The sequence below is a fragment of the Panulirus ornatus genome, chromosome 9 (genome assembly GCF_036320965.1).
Source record: "Panulirus ornatus isolate Po-2019 chromosome 9, ASM3632096v1, whole genome shotgun sequence".
In the NCBI taxonomy this organism is placed as follows: domain Eukaryota; kingdom Metazoa; phylum Arthropoda; class Malacostraca; order Decapoda; family Palinuridae; genus Panulirus; species Panulirus ornatus.
Genome location: NC_092232.1, coordinates 11,706,639 through 11,720,881, shown reverse-complemented (window position 1 = coordinate 11,720,881; position 14,243 = coordinate 11,706,639). Strand labels below are relative to the sequence as shown.

At 50.7% G+C, this 14,243-nt stretch overlaps 1 protein-coding gene across 7 annotated transcripts in view; it reads right to left on the bottom strand.

Moving 5' to 3' along the window:
- LOC139750209 (uncharacterized) overlaps positions 1-14,243 on the bottom strand; it is a 249,849-nt gene that overhangs the window by 10,572 nt on the left and 225,034 nt on the right. For 6 of the 7 annotated variants that reach the window (XM_071664668.1, XM_071664666.1, XM_071664669.1 and 3 more), the window contains exons 5-10: positions 7,754-7,934; positions 6,570-7,189; positions 5,250-5,532; positions 4,310-4,393; positions 3,225-3,354; positions 307-569 (exon numbers count right to left, since the gene is read on the bottom strand). In XM_071664668.1, coding sequence (XP_071520769.1) covers positions 307-569; positions 3,225-3,354; positions 4,310-4,393; positions 5,250-5,532; positions 6,570-7,189; positions 7,754-7,934 — 1,561 coding nt within the window. The remainder of the gene's footprint in view (positions 1-306; positions 570-3,224; positions 3,355-4,309; positions 4,394-5,249; positions 5,533-6,569; positions 7,190-7,753; positions 7,935-14,243) is intronic. The other variant, XM_071664672.1, reaches the window with a different exon arrangement.

The following is a 14,243-nucleotide window of genomic DNA, read 5'->3' as shown; positions in this document are numbered from 1 at the left end:
AGCTGTGCTGAGTGGAGTGTTGTACGCAGCTGTGGTGAGTGTCGTGTTGTCAGCAGCTGTGGTGAGTGTCGTGATGTCAGCAGCTGTGCTGAGTGTCGTGATGTCAGCAGCTGTGCTGAGTGGAGTGTTGTACGCAGCTGTGCTGAGTGCAGTGTTGTCAGCAGCTGTGGTGAGTGTCGTGATGTCAGCAGCTGTGCTGAGTGTCGTGATGTCAGCAGCTGTGCTGAGTGGAGTGTTGTCAGCAGCTGTGCTGAGTGGAGTGTTGTCAGCAGCTGTGCTGAGTCTGTTGGTGAGGGGGGGTCTCACCTTGAGTCTGTTGGCGAGGATGGCCCTGTAGGAGGTGCGCCTGGCCTCTGAGGAAGGCAGGGTGATGGGGGTCTGGGCGACCTCAGCCTCGTGGCTTCCTTCGCGGATGACCTGCTGCTGCTGCTCCTCCACCTCGGCCTCCACACCCTCGCCCTCGCCGGCCCCGACGCCCGCCCCCACGCCCGTCTCGCCGCCAACGATGGCGTCCGTGTTGCTCTCGAAGGACGTGGTGTGGCTGGTGGCGCTCGTCACGTTGTCCAGGTCTGGAAGAGGCAGGCCAGGGTTGTAATAACACGGGCTAGAGCAACATCATGGGTTGTAACATGGACGAAGACAACCTATCAAGGGGTTGTAACATAGGCAAGGGCAACATATTAAGGGTTGTAACACAAGCCAGGGCAATCTTAGAGGTTGTAACATGAACTAAGGCAACATAGTAAGGGTTGTACACATAGGTTTCGGAACATTAGGGGGTTGTAACAAGTGCTAGGGCAATACATTAAGGGTTGTAACAGAGGCTAAGGCAAAATTAGGACAACACAAGCTAGGGTAACATTAGCAATTGTAACACGGACTTGGGAACACATCAATGACTGGATCTCAAGGATAACATTCTACAGAAAAATGATATACATCCATATCTGTTCCATTATAGCGCTTATCTTATATCTACCAATCTATCTATCTATATATACCTTGTCAAGAATGCAATGTATAGATTCTCAACACAGAAAGCATTTATACGTCTCTTCTGGTTCCGGAAATGAAAATGGCTTACAATCAAGAATACAAAACTAACATACATCTGTAAATTTGAAATGATTTACGCTTGTGGATGTGAAAACAACATACACTTGTACATTAGAAAATGACTAACACGAGAATGTGAAAATACACCAATATTTGAAGCATGAAATTGATTTACTCTTGTGAATATGAAAATGATATAATTCGTAAATAATAAGATGTTGTCCGTACGCTAATATGGAGATCGACTGCCGGTCGTGTATACAGGAGCTGACGTGGTAGCCAACCGTTGACTTTGGCGGGAAAGAGGCCATCACCACTGCCGGCTATACTGGATCATCGTATAATTAATTCCTCACGTAACGCACACGAAGACAGAAATAACGAACTAAGTGCACGGAAAACAACGCAACAGGGAGAGAAAATGAGTACAAAAAATATATGTCATACATCGTTAATCGGTGATTGTGACGTAAAGGAAAAAAAAATTATCTGTAGGAATTAATTTCAATGAATAGTCTGGCAACCTTTCGCAGTCGGGTGGGTGGGTAGGGGGTCGTATGGGATTAGTGACGGGGAGGGAGGGAGGGAGGGAGGAGGGTCGTTGTCGTGGTCTGTCTGGGGGAGGGTGTCGTAGTCGTACCCAGGCCTGGGTGAGGCCGGACCACCGCAGTCCCGCCCGTCACAGCAACGTAACGAAGCCCTACAGCGGTACCAGGTAGGGCGAACCTAATGCTACGTCAGCCACTGTATGTATATATATATATATATATATATATATATATATATATATATATATATATATATATATATATATATATATATATTGGAAAGGATCACAATTTTGCGCGTGATCAAGATATTCCTATGAGTCCACGGGGAAAATGAAACACGAAAAGTTCCCAAGTGCACTTTCGTGTAACAATCACATTTGGTAAACATGTTTACCAAATGGCGTCCTAGCTTCGTCTCTTCGATGTATATCAACTGACTGTTATATTTCTCACTTGTGTCTCCCCTGATGATGTGATTTACACGAAAGGGCACTTGGGAACTTTTCGTGTTTCATTTTCCCCGTGGACTCATAGGAATATATATATATATATATATATATATATATATATATATATATATATATATATATATATATATATATATATATATATATATATATATATCATACTATATACGACACCAAGATAGCGCATCAAAGGTCTGGAATTCTTTTTTTTTTTAGTGTAAATAAGATCCAATCATTTCCCCAAGCCCCTAGGAGGCCAGCCTTCCCCTGCTGCTGCTGCTGCTCTCCACGACACGAACGCACGACCTCCATAGCTGAGGAGCGACGACATGAACGCATGACCTTCCTCACTGACGATCAACGACAAGAATGTACGACTTCCATCACTGAGGAACGTACGACCTTCCTCAGAGAGGATCAACGACACGGACGGACGACCTCCATAACCGAGGAAGGACGACGCACACGTACGACCTTCCTGAGAGGATCAACGACACGGACGTACGACCGGCCACAGGAACGGACGACCTTCCTCAGTGAGGATCAACGACACGGACGTACGACCTCCATAACCGAGGAAGGACGACGCAAACGTACGACCTTCCTGAGAGAGGATCAACGTCACGGACGTACGACCGGCCACAGGAACGGACGACCTTCCACAGTGAGGATCAACGACACGGACGTACGACCGGCCACAGGAACGGACGACCTTCCACAGTGAGGATCAACGACACGGACGGACGACCGGCCACAGGAACGGACGACCTTCCACAGTGAGGATCAACGACACGGACGTACGACCTCCATCACTGGGTGCAGACATGGACGACCTTCTTCACGCAAGCACGCACGACGTGGACGAACCCCTCTCCCCCACAATCCCAACTTGGGAAAGGACTGAAGGCTTGCCAGTGGCTCCCACGTCCTAGCGGAGGGGTAGCGCGGGGTTGGAAGTGGCCACCAGACACTGCTGGAGACGACGTCTACTGCTGTATCCCCCACCCCCCAAACACCTTCACGCAGAAGGCAGTCTCTTTAAGGTGAATCTTTCTCCCACACAGGTTGATGTATGTTGTCATCGGCTGCGATAGTGACCCGGTATCCTGGCCGTGGCCTGAGGTCTGTGGCACTGGCCTGGGGGACTGACCTGAGGCTCTGCCGGGGGAGTGGTGGTCGGGGGAGCTGTGGACCTCCATCCTGCCGGAGTCAGAGTCGGGTTCCTCTGGGTCCTCCTCTTCCAGGGTCGTCCTCAGCTGCCACAGGGCGCGGCACTGCACCTGGGGAAGGAGGTGGAGGTCAGTGGCAGTGGCCCTGGTTACGTGATGAGTGAGGCAGGGGGTAGTGGCTCTGGTGACGTGAGGAGTGGCAGGGATGAGGCAGGGGGTAGTGGCTCTGGTGACGTGAGGGGTGGCAGGTGTGAGGCTGGGGTAGTGGCTCTGGTGACGTGAGGAGTGGCCGGGGTGAGGCAGGGGGTAGTGGCTCTGGTGACGAGAGGAGTGGCAGGGGTGAGGCTGGGGTAGTGGCTCTGGTGACGTGAGGAGTGGCCGGGGTGAGGCAGGGGGTAGTGGCTCTGGTGACGTGAGGAGTGGCAGGGGTGAGGCTGGGGTAGTGGCTCTGGTGACGTGAGGAGTGGTAAGGCTGAGGGGGGTAATTAGGCAGTAGTGTGGGAGGAAGCATCACAAAACAATGGTCAGAGTCCAGCACACATACAAACAGGATACCAATGTGAATTATATCTATGAATCACATTTGCATATTCTGAAGTCGTGATTGCAGCTTTAAGAACGAGTAACGAAGTTGGAAGTTACTATCTTCAACATACGTATATTGTGAAAGTATCATCCAACGGTTATCAATGTCTTTAGTTTCTTAAGTGAACGAAAATGACAATATCTTTTATATCTTTTAATACGTAAGAAAGAATTCTTGTGGCTGCAGGTGTGGCGTGGTGTGGTGTGGTATGACGTGGTGGCATGGTGTGGTGTGGTGTAGTATGACGTGGTGGCATGGCGTGGTGAGTATGACGTGGTGGCATGGTGTGGTGTAGTATGACGTGGTGGCATGGTGTGGTGTAGTATGACGTGGTGGCATGGCGTGGTGTAGTATGGCGTGCTGTGCTGTGCTGTGGTGTGGTATGGCGTGGTGTGTGTTATACCTGGACAGCTTTAAGGAGGGTGTGTGTGGTGTAGGTAGGGCAGAGCGGCGGGTGGAGGTGGGTACACCTGGCCTTACCTTAATCTTCTCCTGGTTGTCTGAGGAGGCCACGCTCGAGTCGTCCAGCAGGTCAGCCATCTCCTCATTCACCTGCAGGCACACCTAACGTCAGGTCAGGTCAGGTCAAAAGATTTATGGTAAATTCTGCAACATCATCCCCAAAATCTACCCAACCCTAAACACAAAAAAAAAGGCTATACATCAATCACTTTACTGTCTGGTTATTGATTATAATGAGAACTCACAATAAGCCTTAGATAGACAACCTAATAATACACCATCATTGTATCTGGCATAATACGTTTAATAGGTTCATCGTCAACCTAAGTTTATCTTAGTGTTGAAATCACTACGGTAACCTGTGAACCTCACAGAGAGTCTTGAGCCACTACAGAATTTGTAAACCATAACAAAGGTTCATTTTTAAGCTCAGTACATGAGAGAAACAACTTACAATGATTATATAATTAATGATAATAATAATAATAATAATAATAATAATAATAATAATAATAATAATAATAATAATAATAATAATAATAATAATAATAATAGGATATATGTGTGTGTGTCTGAGAAAGGGCAAGGAGTGGCGAGATAAAGAAGTTGCAAGTGGAAATGGAAAATGAGATGTGTGGGTGATATCTGCAAGGAAGGCGTGCGTGTGATTGGGAGATGCATAAGAGAAAGCGGGAGAAACTCTATTCACCGCTGAAACTAAATACAGAAACAGAGACAAGGTAATCATATTTTCAATATCAAACTGTTTAACGTCTTGATAATGCCAGAGAGAGAGAGAGAGAGAGAGAGAGAGAGAGAGAGAGAGAGAGAGAGAGAGAGAGAGAGATTAAAGCAAAGATGGACACCTGAGACTGTTATATAGAGTGTATCATGATGGTGTTGAAGACTGATGAAGGAGCAAGTGGGTGAGGAGGACCTTCAGGAGGGGGGTTCTCACCTGCTCCAGCGACCCCATGTCGTTGTAGCGGACCTTGCTGCGGGGCTCCTCGTCCTCGTCGGAGGGCGTGGTGGAGTCCGCCTGCAGCAGGAGGCGACGCTGCTCCACGTGTCTCCGGTTCTCCATGAGGTCCTCCAGTTCGCCACTCTCCAGGGAAGACTGTCTCCGGACCGCCACGCCCGCCGCGCGCCACGTGTACCGCGCGGAGCAGGGCGCGCCCCCGGCCTCCCCGCTTCCCGGCACCGTCGCTGGGCTTCCGCTGCCTTCCGCCGCCAGTCTGCTGCTGCAGGAGGGAGGACAAAGGGGGTCAAGGTCACGGGAGAATGGCTCAGGACACAAGAGATGCTGGTGACACTACTGATGCTAGACGAGAAGAAGGTTGTGGGAGAGGGAGGGTTGTGGGGGAGGAAGGAGGGTTGTGAGAGAGGAAGGAGGGTTGTGGGAGTGGGAGGAGGGCTGTGGGAGATGGAGGAGGGCTGAGGGAGAGGGAGGAGGGTCGTGGGAAAGGGAGGAGGTCAGTGGGAGAATGGGGAGGGTTGTGGGAGAGGGAGGAGGGCTGTGGGAAAGGGTGATAGAGAGGGTGTGGAAAACCGTGGAAAAGGGAAGAGGGATGTAGTGTATGAGAAGGAAATGGAGGCGAAGGAGACAGTAGAAGAAGGTAAGGAAGGAGCCAACGTGGGAGACGATGAAGAAGACGGAATGGGAGTAGGAGTGATGGAGACAGTGGGAGGGAGAGAGGAGAGCATGGTGAATGATGACCCATAAGAGAGAGAGAGAGAGAGAGAGAGAGAGAGAGAGAGAGAGAGAGAGAGAGAGAGAGAGAGAGAGGTGGGGCGATGGCGACTGGGGAAGTATTATCAGCTATTGGGGTCAAGCTCCAGAACTTGGTCACATGGCTTTTACAAGACAAAGGAAAAAAAAAAGTCTCTCTTATACTCTATATGACCGTCTGAATCAATATTACCTATCACCATCAAGTGATCGTTCACTTATTCGGGACGGTCTCAAGTGAACGACCGGCACCACGTCTTGGCCAACCGAACCAATCTGTACAATGACGGACACAATCTACCAGTTTTCAGACACGTACACCAGCTGGTCAGAGAACAGTACCAACTCATCCATACCACGACCAACCCCCCAAAACCTGGTCGACTTTCGCATAAAGTTACTTGAATCCAGCACGGGAGAGGCGACTGTCATGATGGGTCTTGAATGAGGTGCGCATGAGACGTCCCCCGATACTTTCATCTGCCCTCCCGTGCAATGTTTCCCCCTCGTTCCACCCCTGCAGGTGAGCACGACGGGCCAGGGACTCACCTGTACTCGTCGTAGGAGTGGAGTCGTCTGGGCGAGCAGAGTTCGGTCATCTCCACGTCCTGGTGGTGACCGCGGCTCCTGCTGACCCTCAGGGACTCACTGCGGGCAGGAGACGTCCCTGCTGAGGATCCTCCCACCCGTTCGCTCCTGCTGCGGCGGAAGCCCGCTCTGGGCACGCTCTCCGGCAGCTGCCTGTCGCTGTTGCTGCTGCTGCTGCAAGGGCGTGACCCCGCCTCCATGGAAGGCAGGCGTCGCGCTGAGCCGGGGCTCTTGTCGCAGCAGGTGGGGGGCGGCAGGATGTCACACGTGCCCCTGCCGCCCGCCGTGCTCATGGAAAGCCGGCGGTCGCCCTCGAAGCTGCTGCGGGTGGTGTGGAAGGCGGCGCGGGCGCCCTCGTAGCCGCTGGGCTTGGCTAGGTCGAAGCTGGCGCTGCCGTACTTGTGGTAGGCGTGGGTCCTGGGCAGGGGCTCCCCGGCCGAGGCACTGTGGGAGTAACCCGCCGGCGGCCGGCTCCGCGTGCGGCTGAGGGCGTGGGTGCGGGTGCCGCCCTCCGACGTGGCCACCACCACCAGGGGTACCTCCGGGGAGGGCGTGGCCGTCGTCACGCGGATGGGGTCAACCTGAAGAAGGAAGAGCCATCAGTCAGACAGTCACACACACACGACACCTGATCCACAACAATCTGATGAAAATGGTGTACACAGAACATGCCAGTGTAGTGAGCCACACACAGACAGACACTCCAGGGAGGAGGGCGAGTATCCCCTCCACGGCCTGAATCAACTCCCGGGGACTGGGTCATGCCGGGACAGGGACTTGTCGAGATTGGATTATGCTGATTGCGTCTCGTAGGAGCAGAGGTGACGCTGGGGGTTACTTCCATCCCTCACCTTGACAGTCACAGCCTGGCAACGGTCCCTGCTTGACAATAGACACCCACACCTCTCTCACTCTACAGCGGTGTGGGGCCTCCAGCCTCGCTCCTCTCTCTCTCTCTCTCTCTCTCTCTCTCTCTCTCTCTCTTCTCTCTCCCTCTACATGATCACCTCTCCTCCTCACCTAACTCCCTTCTTGCCTCCCTCTCACCCAGCCTCCTCCCTCTTACCTCGTACCCTCCCATTCTCTAAAGTCCTCCTCCTTCCCTGGCTGTGCCTCCCGACTCGGCCCTCTGCCTGGGGACTCACCTCGAGCACAATATCCCTGGAGTCGGCCCTGTGGTCTGGAGTGGGCGGGTGCGGGCGGGGGGCGGCTCGGCCCTGGGCGGCCCCCGCCCCCTCCTCGCCGTCACCGCCCTCCAGCTGCACACACCGCTGACGTTGGACGGGCGGCGACCTCAGGCTCCTCTTGCTGCTGCCACGCCCGCTCCTGTAGGAGGAAGACACGGTGTGTTAATACGTGCAAGACATGTTGACGTATCTGAGTTTTTCGGCTGGTCGTGTCCCTAAGAATGCGTACCACACACGTCACATACATGATGAAGAAATCCTAAGGCCTGAGAGAAATGGGACATATAAACTCTCCTGCAGTAGGTACAGATGGAGGAGTCAGCAGTCACGAAATACTCCCTGGTGGAGGAGGGAGTGAACGTCAAATCGTGTTCTATAAGGGGAGCCACAGACTGCCACGTACTGTATGTGGTGCTGTAGGTTTTGTGAGGTATCAAACGCTCTCTGGGGGTGTTATGGGTGTATGTTCTTACGTGCTGGTGGTAGGTGATATATGGGGGCACTGTTGACTCCATATGTGGTGTGTCCTAAGTCCTGCGAAGCACTGACTTAGTGTTGACTCCATATGTGGTGTGTCCTAAGTCCTGCGAAGCACTGAGTTTAAACACTAGACATCCCGTGTGTGTGTGTGTGTGTGTGTGTGTGTGTGTGTGTGTTGGGGGGGGCGGTGTATCAAATGCATGGACATCAGGAGAATTGGAATCACTGCGGAAATCTGTCATTGTAGAAGTCAACCCTTTATTCGCAGTGGTCTGGCCATACGTGGTGCATCAGTGTTGTCTCGTCTCGTCGGAGTCTATGTATTTCGTGTGTGTGTGTGTGTGTGTGTGTGTGTGTGTGTGTGTGTGTGTGTGTAGAAGGTAGTCATCCTTTGGATATATATTTCACACCAACTGTTACTATTTTTCCTCCTACACCTGACTGATGTTACCCCCTGGTCGGTCCGGTGCCAAAACAGACACAGCACATCATCTAACTTCCTTCCCGTCATGACTTAGATTACGTATATGTTTTTTCATAATGTTGCAGTCACCTTAAGTGGCATTCTAAAAACCATGATGATACGAAACGAGCAAACCCAGTCCTAGTGTTATATAAAACGAACACCAGATGTATAACAGACGTTAAAATTTCATGCAAATGAAATTTATATATATATATATATATATATATATATATATATATATATATATATATATATATATATATATATATATATATATATATATATTCCTATGAATTCACGGGGAAATGAAACACTTATCGTGTTTCATTTCCCCGTGGACTCATGGGAATATACTTGATCACTCGCTAAATTGAGATCCATTCCAATATATATATATATATATATATATATATATATATATATATATATATATATATATATATATATATATATATATACATATATCAAACAATTCATCCGCTCCATTTCAAATTATGGCCCAACTGCCAGGTCTTTCACCCTTTAAAAAAAGGATGCAAACAAAGCAAATTAGTTTACTCAGAACAATCACAGGCTGCCTGGCAACCACGAGCACTCAAGCCACACCTTCACGATGAAACACGGATCCTTCCAGGACACTTGCACCTCAACATGCTCGGCACTCGGCTCCACGCAACTGCACACAACTTCCCCCTCCTACCCAAACCACTCCTCTTTTTCACCTTATCAGAAACCCCCGAGCAGAGGCATGGAGAGCTTTTACCCCTGCCTCCCACACTTGGTTAACCTCTCCTCACAGATCCCCTTCCACCATCCAACAGCTCTTAAGGTTTGTGAGGGAGGTTCTTCAGCGTTTGTTGGGGGGTCATTTCAGTGTTCATGTGTTCGGTCAGCCGTACCATAAGTGGCACAGAACACATGAACACTGACATGACCCGCCACAGCCCTGGCCTGCCCTCCGCCTCCCCTGCAGGATATAGTTGACCAGCTGCACGAGCGTGCAGGACATTCGAAGCGTGTTAATATAGCCTGAGTTGTGGGTCATAAGCGCTCTCTATCCTTGCTATATCTACTCAAAGATCATGTCTACATCCTCGCGTTGTAACGACTAATGTCATCTGTCCACGACACGGCAAAGCTTCGCCGTGGTGTGCGGCAGGGAGACACCACAGCGACTCACGCTCACCCAACACCATCCTGCAGCAGGTCAGGACGCCCTCGCGAGTGTTTCTGGGGGGCGTGGGGTGGGGTGGGTCACTGCACAATGGAACGTGTACTCTGCAAAACTGAAGGACTCGAGATCTGCTCTCAAGATCTGGTGTGGCGCAGGGAGGGAGGGAGGGAGAAGGAGGAGGAGGAGGACGAAGAGGAAGAGGAGGAGGAGGAGGAGGAGGAGGAGGAGGAAGAGGAAGAGGAGGAGAAGAAGAAGAAGAAGAAGAAGAAGAAGAAGAAGAAGAAAAAGAAGAAGAAAGAGGAGGGGGAGGGAGGGAGGGACAACAGCACTTCCAATCTCCCACTCCTTGACCACAACGACCCGACCCTTCGGTATGATGATGGCTTCACTCGACCTTTAACCTGAGAGTTCAGGCTTCGGGTCAAAGGCCCTGCCCAAGGGTCGCATAGTGGCACCGTCGTCGTGCTCAGGGGTCCTACCGTACCCTGAGGGCGGCTGAGGGAGGGGTGAGGGGTGTGTGACCACATGCCACCAGACTGAAAAATGGAACTGGGGAAAAGATCTATTTACCGTGACGCGAGGCCAGGACACCTGTGACGCACTGGCCGTCACGGCAGCGACCACGTCGTCGTGTCGTGTCGTGTCGTGTCCTCACGTCACACCAAGAGGAAGACCGAGTCAGGCTATTGGTGGTCTACTGGGTCCGTTACAGGAACCACCACACCACACCACACCACACCACAGCAACACACCACACCACAGCAACACACCACACACCACAGCAACACACCACACCACAGTCAGTAGGTTGGGGTAGGTGGGTCAGCAGGTGGGGTAGGTGAGTCAGTAGGTTGGGGCAGGTGAATCAGTAGGTTGGGGTAGGTGAGTCAGTAGGTTGGGGTAGGTGAGTCAGTAGGTTGGGGGTAGGTGAGTCAGTAGGTTGGGGCAGGTGAGTCAGTAGGTTGGGGCAGGTGAGTCAGTAGGTTGGGGCAGGTGAGTCAGTAGGTTGGGGTAGGTGAGTCAGTAGGTTGGGGTAGGTGAGTCAGTAGGTTGGGGTAGGTGAGTCAGTAGGTTGGGGTAGATGAGTCAGCAGGTGGGGTAGGTGAATCAGTAGGTTGGGGTAGGTGAGTCAGTAGGTTGGGGTAGGTGAGTCAGTAGGTTGGGGCAGGTGAATCAGTAGGTTGGGGGCAGGTGAATCAGTAGGTTGGGGGTAGGTGAGTCAGTAGGTTGGGGCAGGTGAATCAGCATGTAGGGTACGTGAATCAATAGGTTGGGGGTAGGTGAGTCAGTAGGTTGGGGGTAGGTCAGTCAGTAGGTTGGGGTAGGTGAGTCAGTAGGTTGGGGTAGGTGAGTCAGCAGGTGGGGTAGGTGAGTCAGTAGGTCTGGAGTAGGTGAGGAACAGGTGATTCAGTGGGGGATAGGGAGGAGGGGGGAGGGGTCACACACACACACACACACACACACACACACACACACACACACACACACACACACACACAACAAAAGCCGTCATAAAACACGTCCTTTGACGAGAAACAAAAGAAAATATATAAAAAGACCAGCATGACGACCGCTCCCACCGACGACACCCACCACCACTGACATATACACCTGACCTCATCCCCGAGTATGACCATCACTATCTATATACATTATATATATATATATATATATATATATATATATATATATATATATATATATATATATATAGATAGATAGATAGATAGATAGAGAGAGAGAGAGAGAGAGAGAGAGAGAGAGAGAGAGAGAGAGAGAGCTAGATATATAAACAGACAGACAGATAGATAGAATGATAGATGGATGGATAGAGAGATAAATAAACAGACAGATAGATAGATAGACAAACACAAATAGACAGATAGATGGAGAGACAGATAAGTAAAGATATATAAACAGACAGATATATATATATATATATATATATATATATATATATATATATATATATATATATATATATATATAGATAGATAGAGAGATAGACAGATAGATCTTATATAATGAAGGTGAACACAGGTACCAGTGTAACACAATATCTGGGTCACAATGAACCACATGACACGTGTAACTCCCCAGCTGCTGGCCCTAGTAACCCACTGTGTATACCTGGCTCTCCTGCACACCTTACCTCCTCTCTGTCACCCGTCCCTCTGCCCGTCTGTGTGTCTGTCTGTGTCTCATCATCACCCTTCCTTCCTCTCTGTCACCCTTCCCTCTGCCCGTCTGTGTGTCTGTCTGTGTCTCATCATCACCCTTCCTTCCTCTCTCTGTCTCCCGTCCCTCTTATCTGTCTGTGTCTCACCATCACCCTTCCTTCCTCTCTGTCACCCGTCCCTCTGCCCGTCTGTGTGCCTGTCTGTCCCTCACCATCACCTTTACTTCCTCTCTCTGTCTCCCGTCCCTCTTATCTGTCTGTGTCTCACCATCACCTTCACCTCCTCTCTCTGTCTCTCATCATCACCGAGAGTGACCCAAGGGTTCCTACTGACCCTTGACCTACGGCCGCCGCGGCTCCTCCACTCTCCCTCCCCTCCCCTTCACACCCTCTCAAGGTGGTCCTGTCTCTTGACCCACTTCCTGTAGTCTCTTCACCCACACCCTCATGTATAAATTCGCCTGATTAATAACCCTTGTGTGTCGCTGGTGTGACGGGGCGCTGGTGTGACGAGGCCGTGGTGTGTGTGACGGGGCGTTGGTGTGACGAGGCCGTGGTGTGTGTGATGGGGCGCTGGTGTGACGAGGCCGTGGTGTGTGTGACGGGGCGCTGGTGTGACGAGGCCGTGGTGTGTGTGATGGGGCGCTGGTGTGACGAGGCCGTGGTGTGTGTGACGGGGGCCGTAACGGTGACTGTATGTGAGGGGTGACCTTGTGACGGTCGTACTCAAGCGTCACTGGTGTCTGTCTGTGACGGGGGTATAAGTTATAAGTGTGTGTGTGTGTGTGTGTGTGTGTGTGTGTGTGTGTGTGTGTGTGTGATACAAGACCAGCGGTGCGAGAAGCGTCTGACTTATGCTATGCCCACACTCACACACTTCGCACCTCCTGAGTGTGTCATGTGAGTTAGTCTTTTGTCTCTCGAGTGCGTGTCTGATGTGTTTCACCTGAGTGTGTTTTAAAAGGTGCGGTGTATTACCTAAGTGCGTCCTGCACTATCATTGAGAGTGCGTCCACCCGCTTGCACCACTTGAATAATTTCTCTAGAGTGTGACTGTCTCTCCTGAGTGGATGACCTGCATGTACCACCTGAGTCTGTCATATGAGTGCGTCCCCTGAGTGCATCACATGAATGCATCACATATAATCATGTGAGCGAGTCACCTGAGTGCCTAACATGAGTACGTCACCTGAGTGTGCATCACTTGAGAACATCAGGTGAGTGGGTCAGGTGAGTGTGTATGTGTGTGTGTGTTGTGTTGTGTTGTGTGTGTGTGTGTGTGTGTGTGTGTGTGTGTGTGTGGGTGGCTGGTGAGCCAGACAACACAGGAGAGTGAAGCTTGCTGGTGCGAAACCTTTGGTTCGTCTATATATAACCCGAGCTCCATGTATAGTTAATGCTGCGGAGGCCTGACACCCTACGCTTCCCCCTCCCTCACCCTCACGCCCTCGCGTCTGTATATGTTATACTCTGTCTGTGGCCTCAGTCTCTGTCTGTGTGGTGGTGGTGGTGGGGCGGGGGTTAGTCTGTGTGTCTGTCTGTGGCGCGGTGGTAATGTCGTTTGTGTCTCTGTGTGTGAGCTGGTGCGGGTGTAGTCTGTGTGTCTGTGTGTCTGCTATCATTCTGTCTGGATAGTGAGGGAATGTGTGCAGTTCGTAGGTCAGCTGTTACTCATATGTCTGTCTGTTATAATTCTGTCTGGTGAGGTGGTTGGGATGAAGGCTGTGAGGTGATATGGTTTGTAACAGTCTGTTATCATGCTGTCTGTGTGGTGGTGGAGCGCAGTCTGTGTATCTGTCTTGTCATTATTCTGTTTCCCTCTGTTCTCATTCTGTCCGTGGCCAAGGTACACTTGTCTGTTATGGTTCACTTCAGTCTTATCTTCATATATTTTTCATTTACTTTCTCTCTTTCTCTCGTGTTTTTCCTTGTTATCTGTCCCTTTGTTTTTCTTCTTATGCCTCTAGTGTGTGTGTGTGTGTGTGTGTGTGTGTGTGTGTGTGTGTGTGTGTGTGTGTGTGTGTGTGTGTGTGTGTGTGTGTGTGTCTTCACTCACATTCCGATCATAAAGACTTGTGAATAAATATTCTAACACCCTTGGCCTGTACTCCCGTCTGACTCCAGGGCGGGACTTTGGTTTAGATTTACG